The sequence below is a fragment of the Mytilus trossulus genome, chromosome 1 (genome assembly GCF_036588685.1).
Source record: "Mytilus trossulus isolate FHL-02 chromosome 1, PNRI_Mtr1.1.1.hap1, whole genome shotgun sequence".
NCBI lineage: Eukaryota > Metazoa > Mollusca > Bivalvia > Mytilida > Mytilidae > Mytilus > Mytilus trossulus.
The window spans coordinates 39611765-39628480 of record NC_086373.1 but is presented as its reverse complement, the minus strand read 5'-3'; the positions used below and the strand labels follow the sequence as shown (position 1 = coordinate 39628480).

The 16716-nt window shown below is 31.6% G+C and overlaps 1 protein-coding gene across 1 annotated transcript; it reads left to right on the top strand.

Annotated features, from left to right (window-relative positions):
- Positions 1–75: 75 nt before the first annotated feature.
- On the top strand, positions 76–13052 carry LOC134724400 (26S proteasome non-ATPase regulatory subunit 6-like). Its single transcript, XM_063587458.1, has 8 exons — positions 76–260; positions 6279–6484; positions 6994–7139; positions 7796–8015; positions 8869–8977; positions 9857–10025; positions 10415–10520; positions 12882–13052. Exons 1-8 carry the CDS (start codon positions 116–118, stop codon positions 12948–12950), a joined length of 1170 nt encoding a protein of 389 aa, XP_063443528.1. The 5' UTR covers positions 76–115; the 3' UTR covers positions 12951–13052.
- Positions 13053–16716: the final 3664 nt, after the last annotated feature.

Sequence of the window (16716 nt, the reverse complement as noted above, 5' to 3'; positions counted from 1 at the left end):
TTATTTAATATAAATTATCTACATAGGAAAAAAATGGTACAATTGCTTATTTATTTCATACAAAACACCAAACAGATACTGTCACGCAGTTAATTGTATACTTCCGGTTGTCAACATGCCGGTGGAAAACTTAGAAGAAGAAGGGTTGGAGAAAAACCCAAATTATGAGCTAGCACAATGGAAATTCTTGTTGCAAACACCTAAATACAAAAATGATAAAGAAATTAAATCAAAAATACTCAAGTTTGCAGAGGAAAATAGTAAGAAAAACATATATTTTAGAGAAATTTTCATCAGTTATTTCTCAATTTTGCTTTGTCACTAAACCATTTTATTTACAATATCAATTTTTTTGTGGTACAATTCATATATTTTTTTAATTGATAATGTTCCAAATGAGTGGCTTTCCTAACGCAAGTTATAAATTCGGTTACCATGTTTGTTCTAAAAATGAAATCAACAATATTCCTTTTTTGTGATTTCAATCAGCACTAGCAAATGACCATAGGGGGTAACACGAATTACCGAATAACACTGTTATTATCCGAATAACACATGTAATGACCGAAGAACTCTTCAAATATCAATATTAACACATTTGAGTGACTTAAGTACACACCGATATCCATAAATTTATAATGATCAATATTAACTTACCTGCAACTTGCATGACTTGCAAATCATTTTTAGGTTACAAAATACACTTCTATTATAATTTATTCAATATGTTTAAAAGTCACTCAAATGTGTCAATATTGATATTTGAAGAGTTAATAACATGTGTTATTCGGATAATGACAGTGTTATTCAGTAATTCGAGGTAACGGACTATACATGTAGTTAGTTGTGTTGTTGACAAATTGAATGAGGAATGTTGTAAGAGACTGAAGTGTCCTAGCTGCATGCTTTTCTAAAATGATGATTTAACAGCAGCCCAATGTCAATGACACAAATATTCAAAAGACATCTTAATTCTTATTCTACCTACCTGGATTCTACCTGGATTATTGCGGCGATCATTAAGTTGAAAACTTCTTTTGCCGCCTCATAATTTACTTGATATTAAATTACTTATTTTAACTGTGAGCTGTGCGCATAAATAGAACGAATAATTTTTCTGTACTTCTATACATGTTGTACGATGGTTTCCACAATATTTCAAATATTTGTCGTATACATTTATAAACTGCTGCATTTATATTAAAATGTTATATAGGATTTAACTTCTTCCCATTCCAATGTTCATCATTAATATGATTTTTTTAAATATTGACAGATTCTGCACAAACTTTTACTGTTGAAAGCTATATGATATTAAGACTATTCCATTATGTAGGATTAAACTTCTTCCCATTCCAAAATGTTCATCATTAATATGATTTTTTTAAATATTGACAGATTCTGCACAAACTTTTACTGTTGAAATCTATATAATATTAAGACTATTCCATTATGTAGGATTAAACTTCTTCCTATTCCAATGTTCATCATTAATATGATTTTTAAAAATATTGACAGATTCTGCACAAACTGTTACGGTTGAAAGACTATTCCATTGATCAATGATCCTTTTAGAAAATGAATGGAGACGCTGAGTTGAATTACACCTCTTTTTACTTAATTTCCAAGGATGTCCTCTAGTAGAATTTGTAGATAACTCAAACATATTTTGCCATTTAATATCATCTATCCCATGTAAAGCTTTATAAACTTGTATCATATCATAACGATCTCTTCTGTATTCAAGTGTTGGAAGGCCCAAGGCTCTCAATCTTTCAACATAACTTAACATTTTTATACTAGGCACTAATTTGGTAGCTCGACGCTGGATCTTTTCAATTCTCCTTATATCTTTCTTCAAATATGGTGACCACACTGTAGTGGAGTATTCCAACAAAGGACGTATAATTGACTTGTATAAAATAATAAACATATCTTTTTCCAAATAGTCGAAGGAAATACGGATTAATGCCAAGACTCTCTGGGCTTTATTCACACAGTTAGTAATATGTTTATCAAACTTTAGGTTAGGCTCAAAAGTTATTCCTAAGTCCTTTTCTTCAGTAACAGGATTAACCTGGACATAATCATCCTCATTATCTAACATTGTGTATCTAGACAAGTTATTATTTTGACCAAAATGCATAACTTTACATTTACTTGCATTAAACGATAATTTCCATTTTCTGGACCAATCACATAGTCTATCTAAATCGGCTTGCAAGTCCTGGTGTTGTTGCTCATTATCTACAGATGAATAAATTTTTGTGTCGTCTGCAAAAACCTTAATCAACCCAGCAACTGCATCCGGCATATCATTAATAAACGCCAAAAATAGTACGGGCCCCAGTACGCTACCCTGGGGTACGCCACTTATCACTTCAGCTCTAGTAGAGTATGTATTATTAAGTCTAACTCGCTGGGATCTATTTGTTAAAAAACATTTTATCCAATCGAAAACTTTTCCTTGAATTCCTAGATTGTAAAGTTTGCCAATAAGACGCTCATGAGGCACAGTGTCAAAAGCACGACTAAAATCTAAATAAATTGCATCCACTGAACAAAAATTATCCAATAACGATGACCAATGGTCAAATACTTCGAGTAGTTGTATTGAACAAGAACGTCCAGGTCTAAAACCATACTGACAATCAGACAACAGATTATTCTCTAATAAATGTTTCATTAGTTTATCTCTAATAAGTGATTCGCACACTTTACAAATAACGCATGTCAAACTGACTGGACGATAATTACATGGCTGTTTTTTATCACCTTTATTTTTAAAAATAGGTGAAAGTATTGCATTTTTCCACTCTTCTGGTAAAACACCTTCTGATAAGGATTTATTAAACATTATACATAACGGATAACTTATAGATTGTCTCACTTCATATAAAACTTTAGGGTGAAGGTTGTCGGGCCCTGCAGACTTGTCTACATGTAAATTGTTCAGCTTTTTTAAAACATCATCAACAGTAACTGAGATATCTAAAAGTACCTCTTCCATATCTTTCACATTAGATTGTTCATTTAAATCTTCTGTACGTGTAAATACACTACTAAAGAAAGTATTAAGTACGTTTACTTTTTCAGTGTCACTAATAGCTAAAGAGCCATCAGACTTCATTATGTTACCCACACCAGTTCTTGTTTTCAATTTAGAATTGACATATTTCCAGAATGACTTACAGTTAGTTTTAGCCTCTAATGCTACCTTCCTTTCATAAGATTTCTTAGCCTCACGTATAGTGTTAGTACAATTATTTCTACTAGATGCATAATTAGTATATGAAACTCTTGACCTTGAGAATTGGTATTTTTTCCATGCTCTACGCTTTTTAATTATAGCTGATTTAGTTCTCCTATCCATCCACATTGGCGGATTCGTAAATTTGTTACTATGCCTTCTTTTTGGTATATATTTTTCTATACACTGACTTAATTTTGACTTGAAAATGTTCCATATTTGTTCAATGCTCTTGTCTTCAAATAAGACATCCCAATTTTCTTGATCTAGCTCGTCGCTAATAGCTTTATAGTCACCTTTAAAATACTGAAATCTTTCACTTGTATCTTGTTCAAAACTTAAATAACAGTTATAGTCAAAATGAATTACGGCATGATTACTTTTACCAATTGGTGAATCAATTACTAAAGAGTCACTATCAATCATATTTTCTTCGTTTGTAAAAACCAAATCCAAACAGCTTCTCTAAATCGAGTCGGAGACTTCACATGTTGAAAAAGAAAGTTATCTTGAATGCAATTAAAAAATTTTGCAGCTGAATGCTCCTCACCTACAGTTGACTCACAGTTAATCCAGTCAATCTCTTTATAGTTAAAGTCCCCAAAAAATAAGTAATGGCTATATTTTAGCTCTATAGCTCTGTTTATTGCTACTAGTAAATTGTCATTGTTTATTGTAGTAGAATTTGGGCTTCGGTAAAGTAACCCCACTAATAATTTGTCTGTACCTTTTAACACTATTTCGCACCAGACTGCTTCATTAAATGCGTTATCTAATATTGATACTTTACTAACTTTTAAATTGCTTTTTACGAATAATAAAACACCTCTGTCTCCCTGATTGTCCGGTGTAATTTTATCATACCCCTGCAAGGATATATCTATTATACTTTCTTTGTCAGTTGAACACTTAGGAAATACCTCACACAAACCAATTATATGAGGACGCTGATTAGCTAAATATGTTAATAATTCAGAACACTTGTTACTCAGTGAATCGACATTTGAAAACAAAATTTTCAATTTCTGCTTATCATCTGTATTCAAACTTTCCTCGTTGCTTTCTGAACTCACATCAGAATTGTCACTTAAAAATAACGAACTTGAACTCGAACTTCGAACATTAGAAAACGAACTATTTGAACTTGAACTTGAACTAGAAACGTTTAACTCAACACTATTTACATCATTAAAACTGTCATCAACATTGTTACTCTCCCTTATCTCCTCCTGACTGCCCGGGAGGAATCCCTGTATGGCCTTTTAATTCTATTACCTTTTCTCGTCTTATTACCCATTTTTTTTCTGGACACTCCTCTTTTTTCCTCATTAATTCTTGTCTTAAAATCTTATTATTTTCCCTTTGGCTTTGTGTAAGGTCTTTACTGATTCCTACTTTCCTGTGAGACACTTTTTTAGCATTCTTCAATTTATGTGCACTTTTCAAAATGTCACCTCTTACCGCATGGCTTTTAATGCTTATCTTTAATAACCTATGCCTACTATTTAAATCTTTTGGTTTAGCCCCTAACCTCTGCATATTATCAATAGTAACACATGTCTCCCCAAGCCCCAATGACTCTGTTAATAAATCTTTAATAAAGGACTCATCCTCCTCTGCACTGACTTCTGGGATATTAAAGAATATTAGGTTATCCTCCCTCTTTTCCTCCTCGACTTTATCCTCTAATATATTGACAATTCTCTTAGTAATAAGAGAGGGTAAATTATCCTTCAACTCATCTACCACCTTTTTGAGCCCTTTAATGTTCTCAGCTTGACCGTCAAGTTTGACATTACATTTACTAATGTTAGTACTTTACCCTACAATTTTATTATCAATTTCATCCTGCCTTTTATGCATTACTGATATCATCTTGTACATTTTCTGTGATGCGCCCTTGCATGATTTGCAGTACCATTGAATACTGTCATCGGACTTCTGCAAAAAGTCATAGTCACTGTTTGGAACCCTTTGGCATTTTATATGAAACCATTTTTCACAAATACAACAACTCAGAGCCTTATCTGAACCTGTAACGTCTTTTTCACAGTCATTACAAGAATTTTTCTGTTTGGGAGGCATTTTGCGGTTACCACGTGGTTGCACCAGACTCCAATAAAAGTTACTGTTTTGCTAGTAATTACTATAATGGTGACACAAATAGTTTTCAAATCTATGACAAATATGTTGGGATATGTATTGGACGTATTTTAAATGTGTGTTGCATGCATTTTCCTGATAAAACTCTAAAAATCTGTATGAAGTTCTTCCCCGAAAAATTTCACAGCCATCTTCTCCGCGCATGCGCACAGCTATATCAATTAGAGATGCATTTGTGACAGCACTGACAGGATTGCATCCCTTTGGTACATGTTGAAGATACTTAGTCAGACATAAGTGGTTGATCTAAGGATGTACTTCTTCTCAGTTGTTTAACATGCTGCCTTGTATTGATAGTGGGTTCGGGTTTGAGTCTCATACATAGTGGAGACAGCAATAATTTTGTAATGAAAATCATACACTCCAGTTACACATCAATAGACAGGTGTCTACACAATTTTTCAAACACTAAACATTATTCAAAAAAGGAAATATCAAATATGGTCAAAGTGACAGGGTTCTCGCTAAGGATTTTTGAAGGAGAGTCCAGGGACTTGTCATTTTTGGCCATGATGAGTCCAACAGCAAGACAAAAATAATTTATTGCAATATGATGTAATGTTTAGTCTCCATTTCCTAATAGAGGAAAGAAATGACATTAAATTCAGATCACTTTTAAACAAGTGAAGTTTTACTTTTAGACCCATAACTAATAATTTTGCAGGATTAAACTTTTTAGCTCACCTGGCCATTGTTGGGTTGCTGCCACTTAATTGGTAATTTTAAGGAAATTACGCAAAGTAAGATTTACAAATAAGTTAATATGACCAAAATTGTCAATTGACCCCTTAATCAATAAAACTAGCAGATTTTCAAATGATGTCTACTGTTGTCAATATGAAACATGGAATGCTATTTTTTATAGATATGGCACCATATTATGAGGAGGTTTGCAAAGAGTTCGGCTGGCCATGTGATTCTGGTTTGGTAAAGAAAATGAAAGATTCAAACACTGCAGAATTAAAGAGACTGGATGATGCTATTGAAGATGCTGAGAAAAATCTTGGAGAATCAGAAATTAGGGAATTTATGTTGAAAAAGGCAGAATATTTATGTAAAATTGGGGACAAGGTACATGTACATTTTGATATATATATTAATATTTAACATTATTAAAATTGTACCTTAATCATGTTAATATATTGCATTGAATACTAAATTTAAATTGTAAATCAAATGTTGGATGGTGAGTCAATTAAGCATATATTTACAAATAGTATAAAGATAAATAAATGAAGTTGAATTCTTTTAAAAAAATATAGGTAAATTGTACAGAATGCAGGGGAAGGATTCCTTAATATTTTACATTATGATTGACCATCATGCCACAAGAATACCAATAGCATTGATTGATCATTAGTATGTTAAGAAGAGCTTTTGACAAGATATTTTTAATTAAATTTAAAAAATTGTATTCAAAGAAAATTGACAAGAGTTGCATTTGAAATTTTATATTTACAGAATGATCATGATTAACTCATCTAAATTTACTACATATATAACATGTACATGATCATGATGATGTTTTAAGGAGAGAAGAAAAAAAATGATTATAATTTTGAATAATTTAATATTTGTAGGAAGCATCTTTAGCACAGTTCAGAAAGACACAAGAAAAAACTGTCACACTTGGATACAGACTTGATTTGGTTTTTCATTTGATCAGAATAGGATTGTATTATATGGATCATGATCTCATCACAAGGAATCTAGAAAAAGCACAGACGTTAGTATTATAAAGTGTTTTTATTATTATAATATGTAGTTTTGTAATCTTCTTTATTTAACTCTTTTAAATTAGAACGGAAAGATGTGTAGAATTAAAAAAATTATATGACTTTTGGGGTTAAAAAAAAAACCTGAAAAAAATTAAATCTACAACATACAGTTAACATGGTTAAGATGAGTTTGAAATGAGCGGTCACTAACCCCAAATGAGTTTTTTTTTTTAAAGAAATTGTACATTAGGCATATAAAAGAAGTTCCATGATTCATTTGACAAAATATATATGGTAAGATTGAGATTCATTAAAAAAAGAGGCATACAAAAAAAATCATTAGTTGAAAGATAGACAATATCATGTCCAAAAGTAAAAAGATGAACAAGCAAGTAACAGTCCACAAAACAAGATAATAACAACTCAGAATAGCGACACACAAACCCTACAAAAAAATGTGTGTGAAGTCAGGTCCTTAGGAAGGGTCAGCAATTCTGTATTTTAAGTAGTATGACTAAATATTAATATTTTGAGCATAATGATAGATAGATCTAAGTAGGCATAACAATAGCAGCTACTTGTGCTTGTTTTCAATCTAGAGGCACTTAGTATCCCCACTACTTGACTGACATTTAATGTATAAAATATTCTTCCTTTTTTTTAGCTTGATAGACGAAGGCGGTGACTGGGACAGAAGAAACAGATTAAAAGTATACAGAGGAATGTATTGTATGTCTATAAGGGACTTTAAAAAAGCTGCCGGTTTATTCTTGGACACTGTTGCGACCTTTACATCTTATGAATTAATGGACTATCCTTCATTTGTAACATATACAGTTATCTGCAGCATGATTGCCTTGGACAGACCAGATCTAAGAGAAAAGGTAACATTTTTTTCCAAAGTTGTTAACTATTGATTTTATAAACACTTTTAGTAGCAGATTTCAAATAGTGATGACTGTGTGAAATTCGCCAGTGCTCTTTTAAATGCAGAATTGTCTAACATGGGGACTTCGTCGTCCCCTATTACAGTAGAAAATTCAATAATTATTTTTTTTTTTAAATCAGGAAAATTTCCCGAATTTTTCATTGTACCAATGAACTCAAAATCGTTCAATTTTTTTTGTCATGTTTTTGAATTTCCGGATCAGCGCAGAAATCGACTTCCGTTTCCAGTCTTGTTTACATGAGACTTTGAATAAAATGTTTATTTATCAGTCTAAGAAAGGAACTAATACAAATTCATTTAAAAAAAATGTTTGTTATTAAAAAAACGTTACCTGATGACAGCGTTTCTTTGTTTACATTGAATATGACGTCATAACTTAAATAACGTCATAACTAAAATCCCTAACAACAGAACCAAAATCAGAAACGTTACGTTTTTTTCCGTTTCTCTTTTTAACAGTGTTGATTTTTTTTTAAATATCATAGACTGTCCCCATTCACAGGTAATTCCTGCCTCATATTATTGATAAACAATGCAAGAAAATAAATCCATTGTATCACTTGAACACTCAAATAATGGGGTCTTCTCATAGTGTGCTCATTTATAGTTTTGGAGGATTTTGATTAAATCCCTTACCAGTTGAAAAAGAAAACTTTAATCTTAATATTGGTACTTTTAAACCTAGCTGGGGCTAAGGAAGTAAGAGAAAAGACTTTGAAGGCAGAAATCTGTTGCTTGAGTGTCTTCTTTCAATTTTATTTGCTCATTACAATATATTTTAATTTCAGGTTGTAAAGGGATCAGAGATATTAGAAGTATTACATGGTTTACCTAAAATTAGGAGATACCTATTCTCAATGTATGACTGCCATTATTCAGATTTTTTCAGGTTATTAGGTAAGCTAGTATGGATATATGTGAAGAAGATTGTATTGATATTATATTTCACTCATACATTAAAATATAAAGACATCACCTTTCTAATTGAATTTTCAATAAGGCTCATAAACAATTTCGGATATTGGAAGTTAATTATTTCTGATTGTCCTTCCTGTTATTTGAGTCAGATTTATGATTTATATCAATACATCTGTTTCCCAGCTTCATTTGACATGCCACAGACAAAAGTTATGACTAGAAACCAACAAAATTCTAAAACAACAGATCACAATGTTCTTAAAAGAAACAGTTTTTGACCAAAAATAGGCCAAAAATTTCAAACTACAATGTTCCACAACAATCCAAAATCAGAATAAATCACAAGTTATTGTTGATACCAGTTCCAATAATGTATGCACATGCTTACTGTATGAAATGTTTGGTGACTATACCAAACAACTTATCGAAATGTTAAAGTATCACAAAGTCGAAAGAAAGAGATTTGCCAAAATTTCTTTTTAACAAAAATGGTCTAGAACTGCATTCATGACCAACAGAATTTAGCAAATGAAAGTGACAGAAATGTTTAACTTCTTCTGTCAACATTAAAAATTACTTCATATGATTTATTATTAAACAATGCAATTTTTAAGAAAAAAATATACTGATCCAATTTACAGGCATACGATTCTCCAGATATCTCTTATAAATGAAGAGAGTCGAGTAAGTCACCTAAAGACAAAAATTCCTTAAAAAAAAGTCTAAGAAAAATGGGCAGTTGAAGATTTTTATAAACGAGAATAATCTGAAATCTACTAAAATTTACTTGAGATTTTATTTCAAGTAAATGACACTTGGTTCTAGAATAAACAAGACATTCATCTGTTTATGTTTCAGCTGAAGTAGAAGACATAATGAAATATGACAGACTATTAGCTCCACATTATAAGTTCTATGCCAGAGAAATGAGAATAATGACATATACTCAATTATTGGAATCCTATAGAAGTTTAACATTACAGTATATGGCTACTGCATTTGGTGTTACTATCGAATTCGTTGATCAGTAAGTAACCATAAATCTGCTTTATATACAATTATACCTTGTTCAATTTTTGGAACTTCAGTTGGACAATATTCATCTTTGTAAAGATAACAATTACTTCAATACTTATTCAGTAGATCCACACTTAAAACTACCCACATAAAGAAAGTTAATAGATTAAAAAAAATATAATTTGATTTTGATTTCCAAACCCTCTGCTACAATGGCTAGTAATTTCTTAATGGTACTTTTGAAGACTGAATAAAAGAACTTTATTTGTAAAGTTACAAATTCATGCAATTTTCCCTTTGTCTTTTATTTTCCAAAAATATAATTACTGTATTTATTTAGAATTTAGAATATGTTTGGTTTTAAGGGATTCATCATTAATCAAAACATTTTTTTTGTAGGGAATTATCCAGGTTTATTGCAGCAGGCAGACTCCATTGTAAAATTGACAAAGTTAAAGGCATTGTTGAGACTAACAGACCTGACAGTAAAAACTGGCAATACCAAGTAATAATTTAGATCAACCTTTGATCAGCTGATGAAAAATGAATACACATCTCCCTTTTAAACTTTACTGCAATACCAAAAAGGGAGATAGATTTATCAGCATTTTAGTCATAAAAGTAACAAAATTTACTTTTACCGCAAATTTCTATAATGAAACCGAATGTCTACAAGAGGAGGACTGAATACTATGAATAAATCTAATTATTATACTTATGCCAGATTTTGATTGGCTAATACGAGGGTGTTAATTTACTCTATTACCCTTCATGGAGACGCTTGATCAAGTGTGCACTTTATTAAATACGACTCTATCCAATTGCAAATACTCTATTTCCCATCACAGAGACGCTTGATCAAGTGTGCGCTTTATTAAATACAACTCTATTGTATGGCAAATACTCTATTACCCTTCACAGAGAAGCTTGATCTAGTGTGCGCTCTATTAAATACAGATGGTTGTTATGTACAAGACGTCATAGTTTATTACTTTGAATTTGAAATTTAATCGACAGTAATAACAGAACATTCAGTATTATAAATTAAACAACACATATCTGAGAGGGTGATAGAGCAGATTGTTACCCCTCGAAAAGACATTGTCAACCTTGGCTTCGCCTCAGTTGACAATGTTTTCTCAGGGGAACAATCTACTCTATCACCCTTTCAGCTATGTGTTATTTATATAGTATATTATGTAAATGACAAAAAATTGGGAATTAAAAAAAAGAATTACCTTCATATTGTATTGGAAATTTGAGAATATTTTTATCAATATAACATGCTCTGATAGTGCAACTCTGGTTGAAAGTCTCCTCCTCTTTCATGTTAGAGCAGATTAATATGTTATTTTTTGATTAATTTGATCAATTAGAATTAGTCAATTACTTCCCTTTTACACTCTGTAATTATACCCCCGCTTTAAAAAAGGGGGGGTATACTGTTTTACCTCTGTCCGTCAGTCCGTCCCATGAATATTTTTCGTCGCATTTTTCTCAAGAACTACAATACAAGGATTTCTGAAATTTGGTTTCAGGGTTTATCTAAGTCAGCTATATTGTGATGCGTTTTCAGATTGATCACTTGAAAACTTCCTGTTTACCGAACACTTGTATGATTTTACACATGATAGCCAAGTTGAAAATTTTCGTCACATTTTTCTCAGGAACAACAATACAAGGATTTCTGAAATTTGGTTTCAGGATTTATATAAGTCAGCTATACCGTGTGATGCGTTTTCAGATTCATCACTCGACAACTTCCTGTTTACCGAACACTTGCATATTTTTACACTATTTATTTTTTCGTCCCATTTTTCTCAGGAACTACAATACAAGGATTTCTGAAATTTGGTTTCAGGGTTTATCTAAGTCAGCTATACCGTGTGATGCGTTTTCAGATTGATCACTTGACAACTTCTTGTTTACAGAACACTTGTATGATTTTACACATGATAGCCAAGTTGAAAATTTTCGTCACATTTTTCTCAGGAACAACAATACAAGGATTTCTGAAATTTGGTTTCAGGATTTATATAAGTCAGCTATACCGTGTGATGCGTTTTCAGATTCATCACTCGACAACTTCCTGTTTACCGAACACTTGCATATTTTTACACTATTTATTTTTTCGTCCCATTTTTCTCAGGAACTACAATACAAGGATTTCTGAAATTTGGTTTCAGGGTTTATCTAAGTCAGCTATACCGTGTGATGCGTTTTCAGATTGATCACTTGACAACTTCTTGTTTACAGAACACTTGTATGATTTTACACATGATAGCCAAGTTGAAAATTTTCGTCACACTTTTCTCAGGAACTACAATACAAGGATTTCTGAAATTTGGTTTCAGTATTTATATAAGTCAGCTATACTGTGTGATGCGTTTTCATATTCATCACTTAACAACTTTTTGTTTACCAAACACTTGCATATTTTTACACTATTTATATTATCCACTTGCGGCAGTGATATCATCAGTGAGCAGTAGCTCGCAGTTTCACTTGTTTGTTATACATGTAGATAAAAAATTGTGCAAAATTACAAAATATGTATCAAGACAAAAGTCAAATAAAAACTAATTGCTTTATCTTTTATGTCAATCTAATACTATATCATATGTGGAGAATGATATTTTGGTCACTCTGACATGGTTGAGTCATATTCGTCACGCTTGCTTCAAAATTCTGTATCTCTGTAATGAGTATTTTATCATCAGAAAGATTTGTAAGCAATATTTATGTATGCAGTAATTTTATTGGTATCTGGCAAAGGCATCAGAACCAATGTTATAAATAAAATTAATTAACTGTTACTAAATTTATCAGTTATGTACTTTCTAATTAATAAAATCTTCTTTTTTAGGCTACTATCAAACAGGGAGACATTTTACTGAACAGAGTACAAAAATTGAGTCGTGTAATCAACATATAAAGAAACAAAGTGCTAGACTATATATATACACATATTTAATTTCATTGCTGTTAGCTATTCATTTCAAGTAAACATGTTGATAAATAAAACTCTTTTTTTGTACTGTATTTCTTTTCTAGCCTCATTTTACAAAAGACAACGAGTTGAAGGGTGGACATTTATTGATACAGTAATTGAAGACATCTGTATTTTTTTCATTAAAACTTTATTCATGATTTAAACTCTGGTTGAGTAGACACTGTTTTTACCATGTCAAAGATAAACACACAACCACAGAGCATTTTCATATTCAAAAACAATAAAAAAAAAAATATATCTCTTTATTTATATTATCTAAGATGTAAACAAAACCAACACAAGATCTCGACCTTCATCGTTTGCATGCAATCGATTGAGGCAGCATGTATACTGAAGTTTAACTCATCATTCCCAGACCAAATACTAAAATCATTCACTTTTGTCATTTTAATTTTCCTTGTATGATGACTGTTGTAAAATTTCAAACTATTGGCAAACAGAAAGTGGCTACAAAACATGCAATAACTGCTTGCTCACTAAAACTCTACATGGTTTGCATATATATATATATATACAGAATAAAGAAAAACCTTATCATCAAAATTCCATGAAATAGCTTCTTTTCTAAACCATAAACAATTTGAAATCCCCCCCCCCCCAAAAAAAAATAAAAAAAAGAATCTGAAGAAGAAGAATACTATCAGAGTCAACACCAAAAACTATGGACTACCAAAGGCGCAGAACTGTAATACAGGAAAAACAAAAGTTATTCTGAAAATAAAACAAGACTACTTGAGCATGAAAATGAGGCAGGGTCAAACGTACAATAATTCCACATAATATGAGGCAGACATTACCTGTGAAAGGGGACGAATGTATTGGTTAACATGTATAGTTCAGGCTGCACCATAAAAACCAAACAATGGATCTTTTTAACATTTTTATACGACCGCAAAATTTGAAAAAAATTTCATCATATATTGCTATCATGTTGGCGTCGGCGTCCGAATACTTTTAGTTTTTGCACTCTAACTTTAGTAAAAGTAAATAGAAATCTATGAAATTTTAACACAAGGTTTATGACCACAAAAGGAAGATTAGTATTGATTTTGGGAGTTTTGGTCCCAACAGTTTGGGAATAAGGGGCCCAAAGGGTAAAAAACTAAACTTTGTTTGATTTCATCAAAAATGGAATAATTGGGGTTCTTTGATATGCTGAATCTAACTGTGTATGTAGATTCTTAATGTTTGGTCCCGTTTTCAAATTGGTCTACATTAAGGTCCAAAGGGTCCAAAATTAAACTTAGTTTGATTTTAACAAAAATTGAAACCTTGGGGTTCTTTGATATGCTGAATCTAAAAATGTACCTAGATTTTTTTATTATTGGCCCAGTTTTCAAGTTGGTCCAGATCAGGGTCCAAAATTAAACTTTGTTTGATTTCATCAAAAACTAAATAATTGGGGTTCTTTGATATGCCAAATCTTACTGTGTTAGTAGATTCTTAATTTTTGGTCCCGTTTTTAAATTGGTCTTCATTAAGGTCCAAAGGGTCCAAAATTAAACTAAGTTTGATTTTAACAAAAATTAAATTCTTGGGCTTCTTTGATATGCTGAATCTAAACATGTACTTAGGATTTTTGATTATGGGCAAAGTTTTCAAATTGGTCCAAATCAGGATTCAAAATGATTATATTAAGTATTGTGCAATAGCAATAAATTTCAATTGTACAGTATTGTGCACAATATTGTGCACAATATTGTGCAATAGCAATCAATTTTCAATTGGAGTTATCTTTCTTTGTCCAGAATAGATATTTGTGCAAAAGCAAGATATTTTCAATATTCTTTGAAAATTTGAGTTATCTTTCTTTGTCCAGAATAGTAGTTGAATCAACTTAAATCATTGTTTTATACACTATACAATTTATTTTCACGTTTACTACCAACTGATAAATTAAAACAATCTTTACCATTCAGTGATAACAAGCACTTTTTTTACATTTTAATATTTGATGATGTATTTAAATGAGCAGTTATTGTTGCAAACTCCATTAGAAATTTGAATTGAGATCAGTTTTGGAATAAGGGAAAGGGGGTGGGAAAACAAAATTGGGGGGGGGGGGGGGGGGGGGGTGTCAATCTTTCTCATTTCAGATTTCATAAATTAAAAGAAAATTTCTTCAAACATTTGTTTGAGAGGATTAATATTCAACATCATAGTGAATTGCTCAAATGCAAAAAAAAATTTAAGTTCATTAGACCACATTCATTCTGTGTCAGAAACCTATGCTGTGTCAACTATTTAATCACAATCCAAATTTAGAGCTGAATCCAGCTTGAATGTTATGTCCATACCAACCGTTCAGGGTTCAACCTCTGCGGTCGTATAAAGCTGCACCCTGCAGAGCATCTGGTTTATGTATATGTGTGTGCAATAAACTGTTATCACTGAGATATGTAATTTGATTATGCAAAATTTTATGTTGAAATTAAAATAATCTTCATGAAAATGAGATGTGCCAATGTTAATACAACTGCATACCAAATATGATTGACCTACCACTTGTGGTTCACCATAAAATAGACCTAATTACAAACTTATACATAGTTGATGTTGACACTAGAAACCGCAAACCTGTTTCGCTTTTTGACTGTAAATGTGAGGCAATAATAAATTATAAGAAACTGATCTAAAGTAAATACAGATATACTGGTATTACTTACAGTAACATTCATCTTTCACTAGTTAGACAAGAAAATTTCTGAGTTCTATTTACCTTTATAAAGCTAGACACTTTTAGCTTTTTAGCTCACCTGTCCCGAAGGGACAAGTGAGCTTATGCCATCACTTGGCGTCCGTCGTCTGTCGTCCGTCGTCCGTCGTCGTAAACTATTTCAAGAATCTTCTCTGAAACTACTGGGCCAAATACTTTCAAACTTTAACTGAATGTTCCTTAGGGTATCTAATTTATAAATTGTATCCGAAGTTTTGATCTATCAACAAACATGGTCGCCATTGCTAAAAATAGAACATAGGGGTCAAATGCAGTTTTTGGCTTATAACTCAAAAACCATAGCATTTAGAGCAAATCTGACATGGGTTAATATTGTTTATCAGGTCAAGATCTATCTGCCCTGAAATTTTCAGATGAATCAGACAACCCGTTGTTGGGTTGCTGCCCCTGAATTGGTAATTTTAACGAAATTTTGCTGTTTTTGGTTATTATCTTGAATATTATTATAGATAGAGATAAACTGTAAACAGGAATAATGTTCAGCAAAGTAAGATTTACAAATAAGTCAACATGACGGAAATGGTCAGTTGACCCCTTTAGGAGTTATTGCCCTTTATAGTCAATTTTTAACTATTTTTCGTAAATCTTAGTTTTCTTTTACAAAAATCTTCTCCTCTGAAACTACTGGGCCAAATACTTCCAAACTTTAATTGAATGTTCCTTAGGGTATCTTGTTTGTAAATTGTATCTAAAGTTTTGATCTATCAACAAACATGGTCGCCATTGCTAAAAATAGAACATAGGGGTCAAATGCAGTTTTTGGCTTATAACTCAAAAACCAAAGCATTTAAAGCAAATCTGACATGGGATATTATTGTTTATCAGGTCAAGATCTATCTGCCCTGAAATTTTCAGATCAATCAGACAACCCTTTGTTGGGTTGCTGCCCCTGAATGGTAATTTTAACAAAATTTTGCTGTTTTTGGTTATTAGCTTGAATATTATTATAGA